The 24780-nt window shown below is 32.0% G+C and overlaps 1 protein-coding gene across 2 annotated transcripts; it reads right to left on the bottom strand.

The window, feature by feature from the left end:
* Nucleotides 1-762: 762 nt before the first annotated feature.
* On the bottom strand, nt 763-20409 carry LOC148618878 (mitochondrial uncoupling protein 4-like). 2 transcript variants are annotated; one of them, XM_088578209.1, is made up of 10 exons: nt 20062-20409; nt 19148-19261; nt 17280-17342; nt 16853-16937; nt 16231-16353; nt 15310-15422; nt 14601-14685; nt 10679-10768; nt 10242-10344; nt 763-4196 (listed from the first exon to the last, which is right to left on the bottom strand). In XM_088578209.1, the coding sequence occupies exons 1-10, from the start codon at nt 20156-20158 to the stop codon at nt 4125-4127; spliced, it is 945 nt and encodes a 314-aa protein (XP_088434335.1). In that variant the 5' UTR covers nt 20159-20409; the 3' UTR covers nt 763-4124. The 2 variants fall into 2 exon arrangements, with proteins under 2 accessions (XP_088434335.1, XP_088434334.1); XM_088578208.1 differs by lacking the exon at nt 10242-10344 and adding an exon at nt 9535-9637 and having other exon boundaries at nt 20062-20408.
* Nucleotides 20410-24780: the final 4371 nt, after the last annotated feature.

Genomic DNA, 24780 nt, shown 5'->3' with positions numbered 1-24780 from the left:
ATTCAATAGACAAATTAACTCAGTAAATTAATGTTAATACAGCCGTTTCAAACTTCTGTAAGGTCAGAGGTCAAATCAATACAGTAGTTATTTTCACACAGAACAATGAAAGAAAGATAGCCTTATATTTGTTCATGGCAATTAGAGGCATGTCAAAAGAAAGGCTTGGCTAGTCAAAACTTTTAAGTACCAAGTCTATATAAAATTCAGAAACTGCCTTGGGTATGGTGATTCATGGTGTAGAAAAACCCACACAACAAACGATGCTTTTTTGGTCTACATATGCTTTACTTTTATGTGACAATAGTTCTTTCTGTATTGAAATCTACTAAAATCAACCAAATTAAACCGAATCAAGTACACTTGTAAAGTGCTAATTTCATGTATGATCTATATAAATTTAATCTCAAAAGCACAACACCCAAATGAAAAACCAAAGACTGTTTAAGTGGTTGGAGACTGATTCTGATAAATTTGTTGGGTTTTTGACACCACCTCCCGTCTGATTTTTATATTGACTGCTATTTATTAGGAAACAACAGTTTTGCTGACTGTTTGAATATGACTTTCAGTGTATCATTAGTAAACCAAAAAGTTTTAAAATTCTTGGCGTCATTTGCATAATATTTAATAGCTCTGAAATTAAATCTACTTAAACATTGTGCACTTTTCTTCAAAATAAACATTAGATCAAAGTCCTCCAATAATTTTTGTGTTATTCATATGACATGTTGATGGAATAGGCATATGAAAAGACCAAACTAGAAAAAATAACTTTATGAAATTTCTAAAATATTCAACAGCAATTCACATTTGATCACAACCGTTACAAAATAAAAGTCCATTACAAATTCATACAAAATATTCAGTCATATTTATACCCCCATGTGATTTTAATTACAATCAAACTACAGAGGATTAACACTGAAAAAGGCTTTTATCACATGTTTTCCCAAGCCATTTTTTGTCAATGCATTATTTGACTTGTAAAGTCTGCACCAATATGATTCTACATAAATTTCGCAGTATGCATTTTATTGCTCCCTAGCGTCTTCTCAATTCTCAGACTTGCTTAACAGAATGAGAAAGTATTCCATTCAGACTGTTTTGTTTGAGTCTGATGTATAAAATCTATTGTTACCTCGGGTTATTTTGCTTTTCAACATTATCAAAGGGCAACTTTCTGGTGGTGATAATGGAAACAACAGGTCCAACATAACAATTCTCAATGATTTTATTTTTATTTTTCAAATGGTAAACACACCAAAGATTTAATTTTTTTTTAAAAATCACCATTTCTGATACTGTTTCACACTGGATGCAATATCAATATAAGAATCTATATTTAGACAAGAACTGAGTATTTAATCTCCAGTTCTGTATTTATTTTTTTATACAATCACAATTTTTTTTTTATAATAGTATCATCCTGTCAGCATTGCTGGCATCACTTAACTTTAGTTTATTTATGAAAACTTTGGTAAAAATTATCCAATCTTTTTGAAACTTTAACACATTATTTCTAGGAACATGGCGAGGGGCTCTTAAGTTTTTGGAGGTTTTTATCCAATCCCTTTTGGAAATAATTATCATAAGAATTGATAGAGAAAGCTTATTGTTGATCCGATTTTTATGATTCTGCTTATCTTTAACTGTTCTGGAGTTTTAAGAATTCTATTTTAATTGGTAAATCCCAGCCTGCATTTTTAATTAGATTTTAGATATCTTATATGGTTCTCAAGTTGAAAGGGATCAACAAGGCCACACCCCAAAACATCAACTGTTATATTTGGTCCAATTTTGAAGACAGGTTATTAGAATTTATAGGTTTGGGATTGGAATAACATGTCAGACGAGTCAGGTTTTTAGAATTACAAAGGTTTGGGAACAGAATGACATATCAAACAAGACAAGTTATTGGAATACAGAGGTTTAAGATCAGAAAATAACATCATATAATACAGGTTTGGGATTAGAATATCATGTCAAACAAGACAGGTTATTTGAATATACCAGTTAAGGATTAGAATATTATGTCAGACAAGACATGTTATTGGAATACACATGTTTGGGACTGAAATAACATGACATACAAGACAGGTGATGAAAAACTAAGAAGGTATCTTTGTCAGGAACATATGAATACATTAACAGTGTTTGATATTCATTTCAATTACAATGGTATGTATTGAGACATGTTTCACAATGTGAAGAAATTTCATCAACACCTTAATTTAAGACATGTAACTGTGACACAAAATTTTAGAAGATAAATATTTTCAATAAAATATCAATGGTATTTGTATAATATATTTTTAATAACATACTAATTATTGGTTTTTACCAAAGCCTATTATTTCCTATTTGCTAAAAACTTAAGTTTTATTAAGAAGATAAGGTCAATAATATTTTTACAAAAAAATTGAAAAGTTAAGTCAATACCCTATATAAAATTTCACTCCCGAGTTATTTTTTTTTTGTATACTATGTCTATTTAGTGTACATATAATCTATGTATATTAACCTCCTTTAACTATTGATCTGGAAATAAACATGGCCTTGTTTCCTCCTGTAACTAATAATTATATATATAAAACATAATGGTCAGAAAAAAAGTGAAAATAGTTATGTAATATGTATGACAGTCTAAGTACCTTCTTATAGACATGGTTGAGCTTAATTAATTTCTAAAATCTATACTAGTTGGTGAAAATAAGAATGAAATTATTCATTGAACAAAAGATCAACATGATGCCACCACCCCACAACTTCAATTTAATTATTTCAGTACTCAACACACCTTTGGAATAATCTATATAACTCATGTTGGAAAAGAAACCAGAATCTTTCTTCAAATATTTATTTATTAGTAACCTTAACCTTTGAACTTTTTACAAGGTACGGCCCTCAATATGATGAAAAAAATATGTGAAATGAAATAATAGATCTAGTTTCCCCTTCTCAAAGATGAATATAGGTACATTTATCTTGAAAATATCAATATCTATAAGTGACTGATATTTTTGTCTAATCATTTATAAGCTATGGACTAATTCTGATTGTCTTTACATCACCCATCCCTGATGTTTTTGTCTAATTATTTATAAGTATGGACTAATTCTGATTGTCTTTACATCCCCATCCCTGATGTTTTTATTTATAATATCACAATAATATCACAGTATGATTCTACACAATAACGTACACACTGCATTATTAAAACACAGCATGTTTAATTTTCCTATTTTTGTTAAAACTTGACCCCAAATTATTAAATTACCTGTTGTAATGTCATTTAATGACTTATTTTGTGGAACAGTACTATCATTTTCCCTAGGAGACCAGAACAGTACTATCATTCTCTCAGAGAAACCAGAAAAGTACTATCATTCTACCTGGGACACCAGATCAATGTTGTACATTGACTAAAACAGTACTATCATTCTCCCTAGGTGACCAAATCAATGTTGTACATTGACTAAGGATTGTATTGTTTTAAACAAATATTAATATTGTCTAAGTCCTGTTTCTGGTTCTCTTTCTATATATTTATATTCACAAATAAGTCATACTTTTTCCAATACATAACAGCCAATACATGTACATGTATATCTAAATCACACATACTAAGATGTAACCAAAGTACACATATTCTTAGTCCCTTAGTTGTCAAGATTTTTGAAATAACAACTTTTTGTCTTAATGGACATAATAAACATGAAAAAAGAATGACAAGATAAAGATGACAATGTCATCAATGTCACTCATTTTTAGGTACACTAATGAACAGGTGCTCTCCCTCAACTCAATTCAATATCAATATTGCATGGAATTACTAAATTTTGATACACCCCTCTTTTCATGGAAACATATGTACCTTTCCTGAAATCTGTCAAAACCTAACTTTCAGTGATTATAATATAATAAAAACCCTTTCCATAGAAATTTGGTATATTTATCAACAATGTATAAATTTAAGTATAAAATGTAAAAAAGAACAGAAGAACTAACTAAAAAATACATGCCTTTTTACTTTTCTTGGTGGGGCAAGCACCAAAAACACAGAAAGACCCAATTCATTGGGTGATATTGCATGATAAAGTAAGGATTTCAAACACTCAGAATTAGAATGATGAGGTTCCACATAGTTTCCTGATTTGTTCAAAGGTCAACCAAAATGTCAGTGACCACGGAGCCTGAAAAAAAAGAAGATAGTTAATTATTTAATAATGGACTACAATCTAGTCTTTCAATGCATCATGTCAAAATTATGTTCTCCTACTAAATGTTAAACAATTCTGCAGGGAAAATTGTGACCTAAAATTTCTAACATGTTATTCTTAAGAGACTGCCTAAATAGTTTTCAAGATATTTGCTAAAACTACAAAAAATGTTATTTTTTCCCATTTCAAGGGCAATAGCTCAAAAAGGAGTCACCTTACAATTTTAACACAATAGGAAGTTCTTTAAGCCTATCATAAGGATCATTTCATCAAGGAAAATTTCTTTTTTATCTATTACAGTTTTTGGCTATAAATTGCAACAATTGTGTTTGCCTTAAAATAACACCATGACCTCATAAAGACTTTTGTCTGCATTATCATTAGGGTCGTATTACATACAAGTTGTGATATGAAAACTCTATCCTCAGGCACTGAAGGGATTTTACCACAGAGAAATGTACATTCTTTGAGATATAACAGACATGCTGTAAGTAAAAAGATGGTTGTTGCTTACTGCAAATTGAAGGTATGGAGACAAGTCAGCCAAAATATAGACCTGAATGTTTAGGTTAAGTGAGTGAGTGTGATGAGTACAATCTTAAGTACCGGTAGTTTAAGAGTGAATGACTTATCGTTGAATGAGCGCCTTAGTATTGATAAATGGAAACATGAAATATATTGACACACTTGGGAAATTTGTTGACCTGCGGTTATAAATTATTGTGGTGTAAACTGTTGGATATTTCAGGAGGTCACTACCTTTGTACATAAGTCAAGATTGTGTGAAGTGGGGAATAGTGAAAATAATATTTTTGGTGATCATAGTCACCCAATCTGAGCATTAAAGAAAATTTTAATTTATACTTGAATACAAGATTAAAAGTAGATTAAACAACAAAGGCTCTCAGGAACTTGAATCACTCACCTGGTTCAATTTTCAAGGACAATAACTCTAACAAGGAGTTGCTCTACTACTTTTATGACCTTATCATATTAAAGAATCATTTTATCATTTCAAAGGAGATTTTTATAGGCCTTATCATAAGGATCATTTCATCAATTAAAAGTTTTTTGTCTATCTAACATACTTTTCTAGAAAAATCGCTGAAAACTGCAAAAATGATATTTTTTTGCCTTTCAAGGGCAATAGCTCTAACAAGGGGTCATCAGACAATTTGACTTGATGGAGACTCTTGTAGGTCTTATCATTAAAATCATTTCATCAATTGAATATCTATTATATATATTTCCAAGATATTAGCTGAAAACTGCAAAGAACGTGCATTTCAAGGACAATAACTCTAACAAGAATGCTGATGATAAAGTTTGGTAATAATCTACTGAGTGGTTTTCGGAGGAGAAGTTTTTTTAAATAAAAGTTAACGACAGACAAAGACTACAACAATGAATGCCAAGTAATAAAAAAAAAACTCACATGGCCTTTTAGGCCAGGTAAGCTAAAAATGCATCTTTGAATGACTTGAAATTGTTACTCCTGGATCACTTTCTAGAAGGATAACACATGTAATAGTTCAGAATGGGCACATAACAAAATGCTTGGTAAATAATAATAAGGTAATTAATTGGAAAGAATGAATTACCTAAATATGACTATGAGTGCTGAAGAATGCCTGGATTTAAAGAATGTGCAAAGCTTGTTGGCAGATTGATGTTCGAGTTGTGACATTTTGGCAGGAGAAAGTCCGAAAGTAAAATTATCAAATTTACATCACAGTGTGAATTATTGATTTTTTTTTACACAGGGAACATTCGGTAAATCACTACTATCTATATAATTAAAGTGCTGTTAGCCCTGGAGGTTTTTGGTTCCAGTGAAAATTGTAGCATGAACAAACTTTCAAAGGCTACATGATGTCAAATAAAACTTTATTCAAACATTTGTCTCTACCATATTATTTAAACTGTTTTTTTTTCTAATATGTAGAAACTGAATGATAATAGTTACTGCTGATTATAAAGCATAACAATTATGTTGATAATTATGTTTTATTGATTATTTCTCTAATGCACTGAACTTGATGTTTTCTTATCTACAACCGCTGTTTATTCAATAACCCCAGAAGCTGTTTCATAATTAGGTAATAGGTCAAGTGGTCAAGTGGGTCAAGTCAGGGATACGTCATCAGTTTTACAGTTTCTTGTTGAGTGAACATGCTATTTATTGAGGTCATCCTAATTATTGTTTACTTTTTAATTTCCACCATCCTCCCCACCATGCACCATGTTGTCAGTGCCTTAGGGGACCTATATTGTTTATTATTTCCATGTGTAGTTACTGACCAATGATCTTTATTTTTATATTTATCTATGCTTTAATGTTTTTGTTTTCATGTGTACTCATGTTGTATATTTCTCTTTTTGAAACCTTGCTTAATGGTTTTTTAAAAATGCTTCCCTTTTTGATGCCATTCTCACGTATGGATTTATGCCTTCCTATTTTGATATCGCCCCGTGCAGGTCTGGGTGTTAAACGAATAGGCCTGCAGCAGCGCTAAGCTTGTTGTAAAAGGTGACTAAATAGTGCTCAGAACCCTAGCCAGGGGCTAGGGCACTTTGCCCACAAAGCAACTGGGATGTGTGCCCCAGGTGGTGGAATGGGGTACCCCTGGCATGTTACATGCTGGGGTTGTCAGGCTATAATACAGAAAACCTGACAGCAAACCATAGTGGTGCACCGTTTTGGGAAAGATACCACGTTCCTCGCACGTTAAAGAACCCTACTGTGGTATTCTCCCGGAGAAGGAGTGTCCCATCCCTTTTTCGTTTCATCATCACTTCATGTTCATACTATCATCAATTTCATGTTCATCGTCTGAATATAGCTGAAATATTGCTGCACGGACGTTAAACCCCAACAAACAAACAAAACAAACTATTTCGATATCATGCTTACGTATGGTTTATTCTCTCCTTTTGTACCATGCTTACATATGGCTAATTACCTTCCCATTTTGATACCATGCTTATGTATGGTTTAATGCTTTCCTCTTTGATACCATGCTTACGTATGGTTAAACATTTTCCCGTTTTGGTACCATGCTTACATGTGGTTAAATGTTTTCCTTTTTGATACCATGCTTACATATGGTTAAATGTTTTTCCCGTTTTGATACCATGCTTACGTATAGTTTAATGTTTTCCGTTTTGATACCATGCTTACGTATGGTTTAATGTTTTCCGTTTTGATACCATGCTTATGTATGGTTATTGTTTTCCCCTTCTAATACCATGCTTACTTTGGTTAAATGTTTTCCTTTTTGATACCATGCTTACGTATGGTTAAATGTTTTTCCCATTTTGATACCATACTTATGTATGGTTTAATGTTTTCCGTTTTGATACCATGCTTACGTATGGTTAAATGTTTTCCGTTTTGATACCATGCTTACGTATGGTTTAATGTTTTCCGTTTTGATACTATGCTTATGTATGGTTAAATGTTTCCATTTTGATACCTTGCTTATGTATGGTTAAATGTTTTCCCGTTTTGATACCATGCTTACGTATAGTTAAATGTTTTCCCATTTTGATACCATGCTTACGTATTTTTAAATGTTTTCCCGTTTTGATACCATGCTTACGTATTTTTAAATGTTTTCCCGTTTCGATACCATGCCTACATATGGTTTAATGTTTTCCATTTTGATACCATGCTTACGTATGGTTAAATGTTTTCCTTTTTGATACCATGTTTATGTACGGTTAGATGTTTTCCCATTTTGATACCATGCTTACGTATGGTTGAATACTTTCCCGTTTTGATACCATGCTTACGTATGGTTAAATGTTTCCCTGTTTTGATACCATGCTTACAAATGGTTAAATATTTACCCGTTTTTATACCATGCTTACGTATGGTTATATTTTTTTTTTTTCCTGTTTTGATACCATGCTTATGTATGTTTTAATGCCTTCCCATTTTATTACCATTCTTGCCTTGTTATTTTATAACATGCTTTAATATATTAGTTTGGCTATGTTGATTCAAAATTTTGGTAATTATTAAAAAAATTGTTTCTCTCATTTCCAAGTTTCATAGTTAGTTGAGTTGTCTCCCTTTCAAGAGAGACATTATATACATTGTATTTTCAGTTGCAGTTGTTTTAGTCCCAATTTGCCAAAATGTAAATTTTGTAAATAAATAGTTTAGTTTAATCTGGTTTGTTATTCTATAAGTATAGTGTCATGAATTTCATGGAATATAAAGGTTCATACATGTACATGAGAAAAAGTTATGGGCTTGGTGTAGTTTCAAGTACTATGTTGAAGGTACACTGTGTTCGGTCATTTATTCACTACAAAACAAGGAGCATTGTTGAAAAATATAAATTTGCTTACAATGGCAAAATATAGTATTTGAAACTTTAGGTGCTTTGTGTGTTCATATTAATATATGTACATGTAAATATGAGACTTTGTTGAAATATGGTATGGCAATGTTGTTGTTCTTTACACAGAAATAGAGTGATAAAATAAGTATAAACTGTAATCAACAGTATCCAACTTCACACATATTTACAAATTTTGTTTCATTTCACCTTTTTCCCAACTTTTTTAAACCTGTCAAAATTAATTTGCATTTATATTAAAAAAACTTTCTTAATTGAATGTTTATCCTACACTTTATTACTCAAATAAAACCAATTTCAGCTTAAGAAAATAATTGCCTTGATGAACATAAAATTTTCCAAAATTAGACACTTTATCAATTTGAATTTTCCTGCCAATTTTACTTGGTTAAAATCACTACTCTTCACTTCCTGTTTATTAATCACAAAATATCAATGATTCGATGAAGGTGTGTTAACATCATCTCAACACATTTAATGTTTCTTGACACATTAGTGCTAAAAGATATATACCCTAAATGATTTTTATTACAACTGGTAAATATCTTTCAAGGCCCAACAGGAATCCCTTAAATCTTCAGCTGAATTGTAAAATTGAAGACTAGACATTAATTTTATTTTGCAGAAATAAAAGAATATTATTGAGCTGAATAATTGCAAGAAACATATTAACTGGTTATAAGAGAGGTATTGAATGATCTAAAAGGAATTACATTAGGACTATATTTTTGTGTAGTGTTCAGGAATAGTAGGGAAGTTCCAGGCATAGACCAGTGACATAAGGTGTTTTGATCCTAAAGGATAAAAAAATCAAGATAAAGATGTATGGTTTTTTTTAAGTCACATAAAATATGTGTTAAGTCAGCCCTTGGAAAACAAACTCAATTTTCCTACATCACTGAATATAAAGATGTGGTATATATATTTATCATAACACTTACCATTCTACCCCATATAGGAATAAAGCCTTTATATAAGGCAAAGAATCCTTCTTGTTTCACTGTTTTCACTGCACAGTCTACAACACCCCTATATAGAAGTCCTCTGAAACAAAATAGCATTCCTAGCTGTGAGTGTTCTACCACCTACATAGTACTTCATTGTGTGTTTATATGTAGCCTTTATCAGTTTCATGAATTTCTAAGTTTTCATTTCATTTATCATTTTCTAAACATTTAAAAAAAATCATAAATCCTATGGCAGATTTGTAACCCATTTTTGGACAAGATTTATTGATCTGACAACCAAATACATGTGAACTCAGCTTTTTACTAGTTATATCAAATCAGTCACATTTCTCTCAAATTACTTTTTTTTCAGCATTTTTTCTTCTAAACTTAAAAGAAAACATAGAAAATCTTGAATTACAGTGAACACGGTCTTCAAAGGATACCACAATATTATTGCTGACCAATCTGTATAATACTTAAGTTAATTAATCTCAATCTGAATGGATAATCATACTTCCTGAGAGTCTACATATTAATCTTATCAAAAATGATAAAATATTCATAAGCGGTTGCCCTAACAAGATATAAACAGACTGACAGACTGAATGGTACCTGCATGGGCATACTAGCCTAAGGTTTATTTGTACTAAGGGGAAATATAACCAGTCTTGTATAAATAGTCTGTGCAATGAACTTACCAGTCTGGCCCATGTAGGTACATAGCCCTTGTACAAAGCCAGAATACCTTCATATCTAACTGTTTTAATAAAACAGTCAGTAGTTCCTTTATATAAAGTACCTCTGAAAACAATAATGTTCTATGTTATACCTAGTGTTTTAGACCAAATTTCAGATGCACATGAGAAACCAATGTTATCAACTGAAACGTCATTTGCATACTACTGTAAACATATCAATTTTTGCGAATGCTAACTTTCATGCATTCTGTCAAGTGAGCATATTTGAGAGTATCAATTTTCATGGTTTAAAAACATGATTAGTGTTACATAATGTTAAAAAAACAATTTCACTAGTACTATTTTTCGTGCTTCTCAGTCCACCACGAAAATAGCAAAAATGAATACGTTTACAGTATTTTATAGATTAGGGTGAGAGATATGAATGTCTCACTTACTTCCCGTCTTTGATCGGCTGATTCATGATCCTAGTTTTAACTACATCTGCAGGTGTTCCTAAAGTTGCTGCAACTAACCCGGAGCAAATACTTGAGAAAAAAAATAAATTCAGTACATCAAACAACTGCCCCATTTCTGTTTCATTCATACTACCATTACAGTGTGAAAAGTGGTAAATTTCTTTTGTAAATAATGGGAAAAAAATTAAAATTAGTTGTAATAACTATGATCACATGATCTTTCCAAACTTATACTGGATACCAAATCTTTACAAGAAGCCTTTCAAGTCACGTTTTATTTCATCTTCCAGCAAATTTTTTACTCCTAATATTCCTAAATTATTAGCCTTTACTTTAACTACTTTTAAAAACTTTGTTATTAGTCATCACAATAAATGAGATTAAATTTTGAAAATAATGGTGTTAACTATTTAATAAGTGTCAAAAATTCATTTGTAGTATTAGACTGACTTCATACTCGTGCACCTTTTCTTGATTTAGATATTTCACTAGGAAATGGCAGCCTTAAATTCATGACATAACAGATGATTTTGATTTCCATATTGTACACTTTCCATTCCTAGACGGTGATATTCCTGAAGCAACCTCCTATTGTATTTACATGTCATAAATGGTCCATTTGCTAGTATTTGTAATATAGTGTCAGGTTTAAATGAAAGCAACAGATTCCTTACAGAAAAGCTTCTGCACTAGGGATATTTACATCACAAACTTCCAAAATACGTTTACAGACTTTTTTCACCGTTTTTAAGACTTTGATGCAAAAGAATAACAGCACTTGCTGGCTCTTAATAAAAAATGGTGATGCACACCTAGTTTTTTTATGGAGATATAGTATATAAAGCACAATTTCTTTCAACCAAAATCTCATGGATTTATAAACTGTCCTCAATAGATTTATTCATAAAGGATAAAGTTTTCAATTATTGTCTATACTTTTACATATAACCTTGTTTTCATAAATAGTGATATTCCACCCCTAATTGCATTGAAACATTAAAAGTAAGTCATTTTTTAGTATTGCACTTTTTGATGAAACTACTCCAAGTCCAGTCCACTGGAATTGTAGTGGCGGATAATTTCTAATGCTAGAAAAAGGAACAGATATGGTGAAACACAACAAATGCACCATTGTGTAACACTAATAACAATAGTAAATACAGAGATCACCATAAAGTCTTCAAAAAGTGTAATTACAAAAAAGCCCTGACAACAAAAGTGATAAATTCCACGGTAACAGAACAATGACGTTCCTTCAAAATAAACTAAAAAGTCATGACACAACACAAAGACACACTAATAGGGCGATATCATTCATTTCTAACCAAGTATAATGCTGCAAGCACAGCAGACAATTGGAAATAGTGGACAAACATCGGAAATTGACAAAATTAGATTAAGACAACTGGAAATCACCAAGCACGTGCTTAATTCATAAATTATGTAATGAAAATTTTGAATTTGATCTTGAACTTGATATCATAAACCAATAAATGGAACAATAATAAACAATGCTGGGCTGGTAGCTTTGATTGTATTGTCATTCTTTAATGTTCTGAGCTAGATTTCAGTAACTGGGAGTGTTCTTTGAGTGGATATTTCATTTTCAACTCACCTAGCAGAAGGCTATGTGAGCTAATTCAATCACTTTGTGTCTGTTGTCGTCATCGGACGACGGACGTTAACAATTTTTCAAAACCTTTCTCCTCTGACACTACTTGACCAATTGGAACCAAACTTGGTATGAATGTTTCTTGGGGTATCCTCCATAAAACTGCAGTGGAAATTTATGATACATCAAAAAACATTGCTGCCGTTACTAAAAATAAAACATAGGGGTCAGACTAGTTTTTTCCATATACATGTATATCCAAAACCGTTAGATTTGGCCAAAATCTGACACAGATCTGAATCTATCTGTGGTCATATTTTCGATTTAATCCATTAAGCCATGTTGGAGTTATTGCCCTTTTCTGCTATTTTCAATGTTTTTTCTTTCAAAAATCTTCTCCTCTGACACTATTTGACCAATTGGAGCCAAACTTGCTATGACTGTTCTTTTGGGTATCCTGCATCAACTTATGTGGAGATTTTTTATCCGTCGAAAAACATGGCCATTGTTACTAAAATGGATGACGTCAAGTTATGAGTCACTTTCACTGATAAAAATCTTGTTGCTATGTTGTTTTTTAAAATACTTTGCACAATGCACCTCTTAAAATATAGCCAGATTACCAATATCACTATACTGATTTTATGGGAAAATGGAAATAATTACCAGGAAAGGCTATTTTCCTCAAATTATGCATTTCTCTGAAATATGCCATAATTTAGCTTATGGTCTCACTAACCACTTCTAATGTTTCCATTACTTTACATGTTAAAAAAGTAATTTTCTAAGTTTCACTGTGAATTCCCAGGACAAATGACATCTTAGAGTTGCATACCATTGCGAAGGTTGGAAAATAAGGCTTCCAAAATCATTATGCTTAAAGATTATAAAAATTCTTCACAAAATTTACTTGAATAAATAATATTGAAAATCCACATTTTTACCTTTTCTGCTAACTGACAGCATGGAGGCAAATTACTCACACATGTAAACAATATTCATACACTTTTGTAGTTAATTACATATATGATTTTAAAGTACTCATTCTCAGTTTTATTTTGACTACTTTTAATCATAATACACACAATTAATAAAATTACAATGCATATGTCTAGGTTCAATGCGTTTTTGGTACTACATAGTGGGGTGGCCATTTGACCTGGAAGTGGTTAGTGAGACCTAAGCCATGTTACAGTTATTGCCTTTTTTGACATTTTCTGCTATTTTCAATGTTTTTTCTTTCAAAACTCTTTTCCTCTGACACTACTTAACCAATTGGAACCAAACATGGTATGAATGTTTCTTGAGATATCCTGCATAGAACTGAAGCGGGGATATTTGATCCTTTGAAAAACATGGCCCCTATTACTAAAAATAGAACATAGGGGTCAGACAGTAGTTTTTTGCATATACCTCCAAAAACCGTTAGGTTTAACTAAATTTTTCAATAGCTGTAATGTTCCTTATTAGAAGGCCTACAAAAGTCCTCAGGGATAAAAGTTGTCAGATGACTCCTTGTAAGAGTTACTGCTCTTGAAAGATGAAAAATGACAGGTTTTTTTCAGTTTTCAGGCAATATCTTGAAAACTATGATAGACAGAAACGTTCAAATGCTGAAATGATCCTAATGGTAAGTCCTACCAAAGTCTTCTTGATTCAAAATTTGTGGACATTTTCTTGTTAAATTTATTGCCTTTGAAAGACAAAATTCAACCAGGAGAGCAATTCAGGCTACTGGCAGCCTCTTGTTTCTATATGGTGTATGTTGAGGTATTCCATAGAGATTTTGATGTATTATTGAGTGAATTTTATGGTGTGTTCATTTGTTATTTCAGTTCATTTTTGACTTAACATTTAAAGGGGGATGGTTAAGGCCTTTTAAAACTAGTTTAATCCCATCAAAAACATGTACTTGTCCAGAGTCACCAATATGTCTATGTTGTTGTTCTTTTACTCTTTAGTTTATTTTGAAGAAGTGCCATTGTTCTTTTCATGTTGATTTAATTAATTTTGTTGTCAGGATTTATTTTTTTTATTTCTGAAAATGAGATCAACTATGGAATATGAAATCCTAACCATTCATGACATCTCTGTTGTACTAACAGATATAAGGAATTTCCATGTAAAAACAAAACAAAATGGCTGCAGGTATCACTGAAATGAAAAGTTCAGTACAAAGTTTTAAGGAATACAGGTTACTTGAAGACATACATATTGGTTACTTTGAAGTGACAAGACACGTACATGTATAAATGTGTCATTAAATAATTCTCTAATTATTACAATTACCTAGATATTGTATGGGTAACCCAGTTATCATGAAGACTTGTGTATTTTAAAAGTCTGTGTTTCACTGTATCATAAGTTGCTAGATCTGTAATGAAAAGACAACATGGTTTTGACAGAAAGGAAAACAACAAAATATAATAATAAATATGCAGGGACAGATAATACAGAAAAAAACTGAAATAAAAAAAATAAAAAAATTTCTAGTAAAAAGTCTATAGCCATAACAAAATGAAACAAACCAGATTTTTTTTTTATATTTCAGAACTGACTTATCATAGCAATCAATACAAAAAGACAACAAAACCCAAAGTAAATATGCAATAATGGATCATAGACAGAAATGGCCAGGTTGCCATAAACAGGAAATATAAGTGTCACAGACCTAAAATTGCATCACTGATATGGGACCCCATATTGAAGTTGCATACTAAATATCTAGTGGCTGTTATTTATAGCTGCTGAGAAAAGTTTTATAAAAATGTATTCGCTGCCCACTTGCCCGTCCATAATTCACCATTCTATATGTGGATTTGCATGAGTGCAACCGGGCCATTAAAAAAGTAAAAGGGAATCTTAATTTAAAGAAAAAAAATTAGGTCAGAATATTACTCTATAATTTGTATTATTTTTTTACTATTGTTCAATGGTAGCTCCATATTAGACATAAGGCTCACAAAGTTAACTTTTCATGTTGTTTGAAGCCAATTACCTCCCATGTTGACTAGTGCTGCTCTCTGAACATTGGGAACAGCCCCTCTATACAGACCGCGGTATCCTTCATCAGCTACTATTTTACGGAAGGCATGACCAGTGTTCTTTACCCTGAAATATAGTTTAGTTTTGTACTATAGACAAAATGTCTGCGACGTCTATCTATGTAGAATGTAAGACCAGAACTATGAATTACTAAAAATATTCTGACAGAAGTGACAAAATCTGTCAACACGGAAGTAGATGATTGCACAAGTGTGGAGGCACTGTGTTGTCTAAGACTGAGCTCAGTACATCATAGCCCAAAATTATAATATCTTCAAAATAAGATTTTAAAAAAACTAATTAAAGCCACAACACTTTTGTAAAGCTCAATAACACATAACTGATGCAGTTGCAAAACAAGACATAATGATGTTTACAGCAAAAGTTGGAACTTGAAGCCGAGATATAAGTTGATGAATGAAGTAAAAATAATTCCAAATAAATTTCTCTCAATTTCCACAGAAAATTTAAAATAAAAAGCAGCTAAATCTCTGGATGCCATATTGTCTTTGATCAGCAACAGGGCTTATCATGTTAATAACTTCTTGAAATATTGCCATTTGCAGATACTTGACCAATCATAACTTCAAGCATCATTGTATAAATTGGTTGGAACTATACAAACAAATGTGCAAAATACAATACTCACATGGTGCTCGATTTATATGATAATCATATGTTGCAAATCTTATCATTCTCATGTGTGGCACATTTGGCTGTTTTTAAAACATTAAGTCTGGACAACCAACATGACTGAATTAAGAAAGTTACATTTTTTCACAGTATTCAAGCTCTTTCGGAACTTAAATATTACCTTAAATAAATTATAAAAAAAAACTTGTTTTCTGTAAAAAAAAATCTAACAACATATTACCTAGGTGGTTTCCCCTCAAGCCTCCTTCTTCCTTCCATCTGCATTTGAACTTTGACTAGATCTGTGGGACTAGCAATAAATTGGCCTAAGGCACCAGCAGTAAGGCCACCTAAAGAGGACTTCCTAGAAGAGAACATCCAGGGTATTAGGAATGATGGCAGTTTTGAAGTTGATGCAAAAAGTAGTGACAAATCCAGTGATGGGATAGACTAGTACCTGAACAACTGTGCCCTGCCACAGCACCACAGCCTTATGTATTTGGACACTTGATTTGAAAATAACCTTCTTAGAAAATTCAAATAAGCATTTTTATTTGTTTACTGGCAGTAAAACAATGGAAAATGTTGGAGAACAGTATTTAGGTCGCAATAGACAGTAGTTTGTAAAAGTTTTTATTTTTAATTCTTTTAATTACATTATTTCAATGGAAATTTTTAATAACTATAAACTTGTAATTTGGAATGATTGATTATGATGTCGAGAACTTAAATACTTGCTGAATGAATATTTTGATACTCTCTTTTTTAAAAATTTTACAACAAATTTCCCAATAAAAAATCAAAGCAATAGAAGCACAAAGCGTCATTGCAATTAAGTAAATTGATATATTAAGTTGACATACCAGAGAGGAAAGCTGCCATCTGAATTTTTTTTTAGAATTTTCTCCCTGATGATTTCATAGAAAGACATTCTACATCCAGTGTAAACTATTAAGACAAAGAGAGAAAATGGTGAAGTAAAATTAACAATAGGAAAACTAAGTAAAATATTAAGCCAAAGACGAAAATGGTGAAACAAAATTAACATTTGGTAAAACAAAGTAAAGTATGCAGACAAAAAAATGGTGAAGTAATATTAACATACGATAAAACTAAGTTAAAGTTAACAACTATTTTCTTACACATATCTACTAACCTATACCAGTAAATGGGAAAATGGATACTTTCTGGTAGAATCTACAACTGTATGTTAAGTCTAATACATGAATAAGGTTTTTCAACTATAGATAGTTAAGTTTTCAAATTCTATACAATCAAAATTTAAATTACCTATATGTCTGTATAAGGCAGGTGTCAGACCTTGAAATATCTTAGTAGTACCTTCCTCTCTTACTGAAACATCACATATCAAACTGTAAATCATAAGGTAAATAACTCATAAGTTACAGTCACAATATTACTGACCACCTGTATTCACCTGTATTCAGGAAATTAGCTGCCATAAAAGACTACAACCCCTATGTTGTTCATTCTAAGTAATATTAACTTTTATATTATGCAAGTTAATTTTACTTAGAATGAACAACATAATATGATGACCACCTGTCCTATGTGACCATGATTATGATGACCACCTGTCCTATGTGACCATGATTTTCCTCTCATTTGGTTGGTCATTTAAGACAGGTTTGACTGTATATGAACTAAATGTTGTACATCCTACAAAAGCATACGTACATGTACATGTAGATTGAAATAAAATTAGTAAATACTGGATTCTTTATTTGGTACTAAAACCACAAAATCTAAATAATTTACATGTAGAAAATGATTCTAAGAGTACTGCCATGGACTAGCAATACATTAGTCTCCTTCTTGAAATAAAAATGCTCATGCAAATCAGAATTTATATAACCTAAAATAAATTTAACACCAATTTCAGAATTGTATCCCTATATTTGGTGTAATTTTGTATTCTAAAAGAAATAACTGAAAACCAAAGCATGGGTGAACATCAAATAGCATACACAGGAGTAAAAATGAGGAAATACAAATATTTTCTATATGTTCAACTAAATTTCGCCAAAAAGTTTGGTAACAAAGCTCAAAATCTAGCAGCCATGGGCTACTGGGCGACTGCTAATTTTTAGCCCTGATACACTATTCAAACACATTAAAAAACAAGAGGTTCCCAAGAGCCTGAATCACTCACCTGGTTAAATTTTTGCCTTACAAGGGCAATAATAAGTAACCGCAGCCATGTTTTTCCACAGATGATAAATCCCCACGTCAGTTTAATGCAAGATACTCCAAGGAACATTCATACAAAGTTTGATTCTTATTGGTCGGTAGTGTAAGAGATTTTTTATGGAAATAGCATTTAAAATAGCAAAAAAAAACATGGAAAAAGGGCAATAACTCCAACATGGCTCAACAGATTAATACAAAAATTTTACCACAGATAGATCTCATCATGCGGAACACTTCTACTTGCATCAGAATTTAGCTAAACCTAACAGTTTTGGAGTCATATGTGATAAACTACTGTCTTACCCTTATATTTTTTTTTTAAATCATGGCCATGTTTTTCCACTGATCAAAAATCCCCACACCAGTTCTATACTGGATACCCTAAAGTCATTCAAGATTGGTTCCAGTTGGTCAAGTAGTGTCAGAGGAGAAGAGTTTTGAAAAATTGTTAATGACGACAATGACGGCTGCCAAGTGATGGCAACAGCTCACATAGCTCACATAACTCCAACATGGCTTAACAGATTATAACGAAAATTTGACAACAGATAGATCTTATCGTGCTAAGCACTTTTACCCTTTCAAAATCTGGCGAAACCTTATGATTTTGGAGATATATGCGAAAAACTACTGTCTGACCTCTATATCCATTTTTAGTACTAGCGGCCATGTTTTCTTACAGATAAAAAATTCCCACATCAGTTCTATGCAGGAACCACAAGGAACATTCATACCAAGTTTGGTTCCAATTGGTCGAGTAGTATCAGAGGAGAAGAGGCTTGAAAAATTGTTAACCACAACAATGACGACGCATGACAATGGACACCAAGTTATGGCAATAACTCACATGGCCAACAGCCAGGTGAGCTAAAAATACATAGGATATTTTTCAATATTTTTTTTCTGCGGTTGTGCTAACAATTGTTTTTACATTGACTTTATCCTACCTATTCCAAGGGCTGTTCTTATCATCCCCTTTTTCTGCACTGCCATCTGACCCTGAGCATTACCTTCCCCTTGGATCTGTAACCTGGTCTTAGTTATATCAAGTGGATAAGTCACTAAAAAATAAGAAAAATATTTCAACAAAGATAACTATATTAAACTAAAATAACTATGAAGCAATTCATGTACTAATATGGTCAACCATGAATTTTACCTAATGTGTTTCTTTAAAAAAATCAAATTCTTAATATAAAGTTTCATAGGCATTTCCCCAAAATGTTATATATACTCAGAGTACTAGACATGTAAAAATCAAACCAGTCTAAGAAAACTTTCACTACCTTCAATGATTAAAAACAAATCGAATCATAACTTTTTCCAAGATAGAGATGGTCAACCCAGTTAACATTATGGCATCCAAATGTTTACAAAAATGATGTTATCAGCGTAACATATGCTGAACAATTCACCCCAAAGACAATACTGACCATGACAATATTAAGAGTCTTTTTGGACAATTCAAACCGTATTAGAAGCAAATTAATTTAAAACATATTGGAATTATTATGATGGTCAAACCTTTCAATGCTCCTGAATAAACATTAATATATTATATTTATAACCTTCCAATATTGTTAATATATGGTTTAATTGTTCTGAAACATTATTGTCATGGTCTGATATGTCTATTGGCTGAAATGTACGGCTTTCGTAAGGAATTATGGGTCGTCATGGTCCCAAATGTCTTTGGATCGAATTGTCCGGCACATTATTTTTCTTATAAATTGAGAAACCTCTAAGAAGATTTATTTTATTTAATTTTGATTCATTTTGTTTTGAATTGTATCCTTGAATTTGATTTTTGTTTCCTTTATTTAAGTTGAGGAAATGTCTGATTTTATAGTTTGTTAATTACCTGTCTCTGCTACAACTGCTGCTGCTGATGATAATGCATATTTAAACCAAAAACTATCCGCATAAGTTAGGGGTGTTTGTCGATCACCACCAGGCATGTTGACACTGTTCTCAAACTATCAACAAAAACACGTGTGTAACAGCTGTTTCAGTGCCAAAGGTCAACTTATTTTAATGTCCAAGCAGTGGCCTTAAGACGGTCTTTCTACATCACAAATGTCTCAAAATCTCGTTTAGCTGCAAGCAATATTGCTGTCAGTTGACATAGAGCTAAAATTAAGAACAGATTCACACTGTTGTTATTTTGCAAGCAGACAACCTATGACCGGAAGTTCAAATACTAAGTTGTTCACCAAATGCCAATGAACAATGATACGGGGTCCGGAAACAACGGACTGGTATTATATGAACGTCTCGTATTCTTAATAAACGGCGGCGTTTTCTTGGAATAACTGATTTTTTTTCTTGTCGGATTATTGTTTTTTATTAAAAAAATATTATCATGGACATTACTCATCAGTAGTTAATTTTTATCAGACACGTATAATTAAATTACAGGAATATGTCATTTTCAACTAATTTTATAAAGTTATACTTCGTCTTCATTTTGGTCTATCTAGTCTATTCTGGAGTATAGACGGTTAAATGATTACCCTGACATTTCAGCTGATAGAGATATTTCAAAATTCACCAAGATCAGGATGTTCAGCTACAATACCAAATTGTGTTCCTTACGTTGAAGGAAATTTGCGAAAGACTGCCTCGAAGTTAGAGTGGGGTGGGTGGGGGGGGGGGATAACATCAAGTTACGTCCATCGCGGGCTGTTGAAACCTATAATGATGATTTCATCGTCTGTATATTTGGTTTTTTTTTATTCCGAATTATATTTCTCTCGGCCTAAGAGAAAAAAATCAGAGTTCAATAGAAAAAAATCTATGGGAGTCATTAAAATTTCACAAATTGCCATTTATTGTATTCCAAGTATCATTATACTTTTGGTGAGCACGTAAGAGAGGTGCATTTTGTTGATCTAGTACATTGTAGTGATAACTTATTTGTTATGTTAGATGTATATTTACAATGTATTGCAAAATTTGTATATTTCCTTTTGTACTAACTATATTGATAAAATAGAGTATAACTTGAAAGACATTATTTGAAATAAATTTTAATAGAATGTACAAGACATCATGATTTCGCGCATTTTTTCTATTCATTCGGGTAGATGTCGACAAGCCGTACATGTACTTCTCGCAAATATCTCAGCTTTTCAATAATACCAACAAAATTGCGGTATCAGTAAAATGAAAAATATGTATACCTACCCCATCGCTTACAAGCACTTAACTTGAAATACATGTTTTTTTTTTCAATATCAAAACCCCTAGAGTATCAATACTTTTGTGAATAATGGCTTAATTGGAATTTTGGGTTAGAACTATCACAATTAATACTTCTGTGGTTCTTTTAATGATTTGTGGTAAGACTATCAAAAATTGAAAAAAATGGAAATTTCGATTTCTCCGTAGAAAGTCGCATAAATTCGACTCTAAAATTTATTGCATAATAAATTGAACAAAACGTCTCAGATTTGGTATCATTCGATAGATTATTCAATTTTCGAAAAATAGAATCACAAAAAAACAATGTTCATGAAAGGATTTTACTAAATCAATAAAAACATTACCCCTACCCCTAGAAAACTGGTTACGGTATCAAACAAAACTCTCATTCACAGCATACCGACGATGTAAAATGATTTTAGGCATTCACAAATTAGATTATGATGTATTCCACATATAATTTGATCAATTCAGGCGCTTAAATTTTCCTTTTGGCTTAAAATTATGATAAAAAAGGGGAATTTTCAGAGTAACAGATTTTCTTATATATCACGCGTTATTGTCATTTTTCTTGATATCGTAGTTCAAACAAGCTTTTGTATGATACAGTTCACTTATATAACATCTTAGCTTTCAAATGAGCCCAATCAATATATATTTGAACTTTTTGAATAAAAAAAAATTATTTCTCACTATTTAATCAAAATGTTAATTTTTAGCATATAAACGACGTAAAGACAAATTGGGGATTATTATTGTAATCATCGATATTTCCAATATATCTGCTCATTTCGGGCGCTTATTTCTCAGTTTCGAGGTGATAATAATGACCTTTCTCATTGTTGAGGATTTTTTTTTGGGGGGGGGGGGGATAGGGGTGACATTTTTTCACCAAAATGGACTTGAAAAATTTCAAATATAGATTAATCGGGCTCGTTTGAATGCTTATATACTATATATGTGTACTATAGAGTAATCAAGGGAACCGATGTTCTAGCAGAAATCAAAAGAATGCAACCCAGGGACAAAGACCAGACATGGAAACTTGGAGCATGGACCAGGTGCATCGGTAGGGTAAGCGTCCTCTGTTTTTCTAGGAACACCCACCGAGTTGTTCAGAAAAAGTCAAGTCCGGGGTAGACGAAAGATGAAAAGCAAACTATGACTCGTTGAACAAATTAGTCTTCAAGGTGTAGATGGATAAAATACAACGTAACGATCCACGAGTTCATGATGACGACCATAAAACTTCTGTATATAGTGATGACTTCAGTCGTGTAGCAACATAACCCTGTTGAAGAAGCCTACTTGTAAGAAGTCTAGCGATACAAAAAGTCTGCGTGGTTTCGGCAAGGTCTGGCATAACGTATGAGTTGTGATATGAACACTCCATACGCAGGTGCTGAAGGGATGTTGCCACAGGTGAAAGGAAAGTTTACAATTCTGAATGAAAAGTCATCACGTTTGTCGTAAAGTTTGGTCAATAGCTTTCCCTTATCTTCGATTTCTAAGTGTAGGTCAAGATATGAGTCTGACCTCAGTGTCTGTAATATCCTTTATCTCAAGTTCTTTGGGGCATATGCGATGTATCAAATTCCCTAAATTAGGAATGTTTAAACATAATACTTCTTCTATATAGCGGAAACTGAGATTAAAGGTTCTAGCTGTACGATATTCTTTCTTTCGGATCAGATCAGCAGTAAAGTCAGCCTCATAAGAGTGAACGAATAGGTCAGCAAGTAGAGGAGCACAATTTATTCCCATTGGAATGCCGACCGTTTGTTGAAAAACAGGTCCACCACACTGAACAAATATATTATCATACAAAAGTTTGTTTGAACGGTATTAAAAAAATGGCAATAACATGTGTTTATAAGATAATCGGAATTCCTGAAAACTCCTATATTTACGATTTTGTCATAACTATATTCCCCCCTAAAAAAAATCTAAGCGCTTGAATTGATCAGTTTATATGTTGGATACATCATTATCTGAATTATGAATACCTATAATATGAGTTTACATCGTTGGTATGCTGTGAATGAGAATTTTGTTTGATACTGAGACCAGTTTATAAGGGTAGGGGTAATGCTTTTATTTTGTTTGGAAAATTCTTCATGATTTTTAGTCTTTCGTGTTTTTTATGTCGGAAATTAAATCATTTATCGAATGATACAAAGTTGAGACGTTATTTGTCGAGCAATACCTGTAAGAGTTGAATTTACGCGACTTTTTACGGGGAAATCGAAATTCCCATTTTTTTCCAATTTTTGATAAAATCTTACAGTGAAAATCGCCACAAGTCATTAAAACAACCCAAGAAGTATAACTTGTGACACTACTAAACAGACAGTACAAAATAAGCCATTTTTTACAGATTCATAAATATTCAGTGGGTTTCGTCCTAGGAAGACTTTTCAAATATTTTTAATAGACCTAAATGTTTCGTAATCATTCAATTTAGTTAACTGTTAGCATATGGTAGTCAAGTAAATCAATGGCCTCTACTATTCGTTTTTTAAGGGGATAGAGTAAAATTTTGAACTCCATTCCATTTTGTCAAAAAGGTTAGCAACTTTTCCTAATAGTAACGAGGAAAGTTTCGGCTTTCTTTTGATGCCATTTGTAGTAAAAAAAAACAAGAATTTGGTTTACTTCTATGGAAGTGGTTTACTTTTAGACTCTGGTTTCCATGACATCGCTTCACTTATTTTTTTGGCAAAATAGCAGAAATACGTTTCTAATGACTGTACATATCTATCAACCTATAAAGGTCTGCAAAAATCCCTCCAGGGATATGGTTTCAATACATCGCCTATTGACTATATTGTATCAAAAGCATGAAATAAACGATGCTGTAACAATAAATGCAAAATTAAATTCCAATTAATGGGTTTGTGTTCTCGGTATGATGTTATGTCAGAACGTTTGATCGTCTGAATATAGCTGAAATATTGTTTCTCGGACGTTAAACCCCAACAAACAAACAAACAGAACGTTTGAAGAGGGAAAAAAGAGTTTCGTTTCTGTAAAGGAGAGGCGATGAGAAAATATACGAAACTTGAATGGCTGCTCTCTACCTAAATAATGACGAAATTCCTATGAATGTAATATTATTTAAGTCAACTTCTCGCACTTAAAATGGAACTCACACACAGATTCGACATCCAATTGTATAAGAAATTCTTGAAAATGCTTTATAGGCCGTGGTTCGAATTATAAAAAAAAATCTATAAACAATGACACATGAGAAAATAGGGCGTGCCGAAGTTGTTAATTGATTTATGTTTTCTGAAAAAAGGCATTCTTAAATAGATCGTATATTTGTTGGTACTTTAAGTCAAACAAACTTAGCTGTTCAATGGAAGGAATGCAA

This window comes from Perna viridis, chromosome 4 (genome assembly GCF_037379345.1).
Source record: "Perna viridis isolate PV_CMFRI_1.1 ecotype Kerala chromosome 4, ASM3737934v1, whole genome shotgun sequence".
Lineage (NCBI taxonomy): Eukaryota > Metazoa > Mollusca > Bivalvia > Mytilida > Mytilidae > Perna > Perna viridis.
This window is presented reverse-complemented; position numbering and strand designations above follow the sequence as displayed.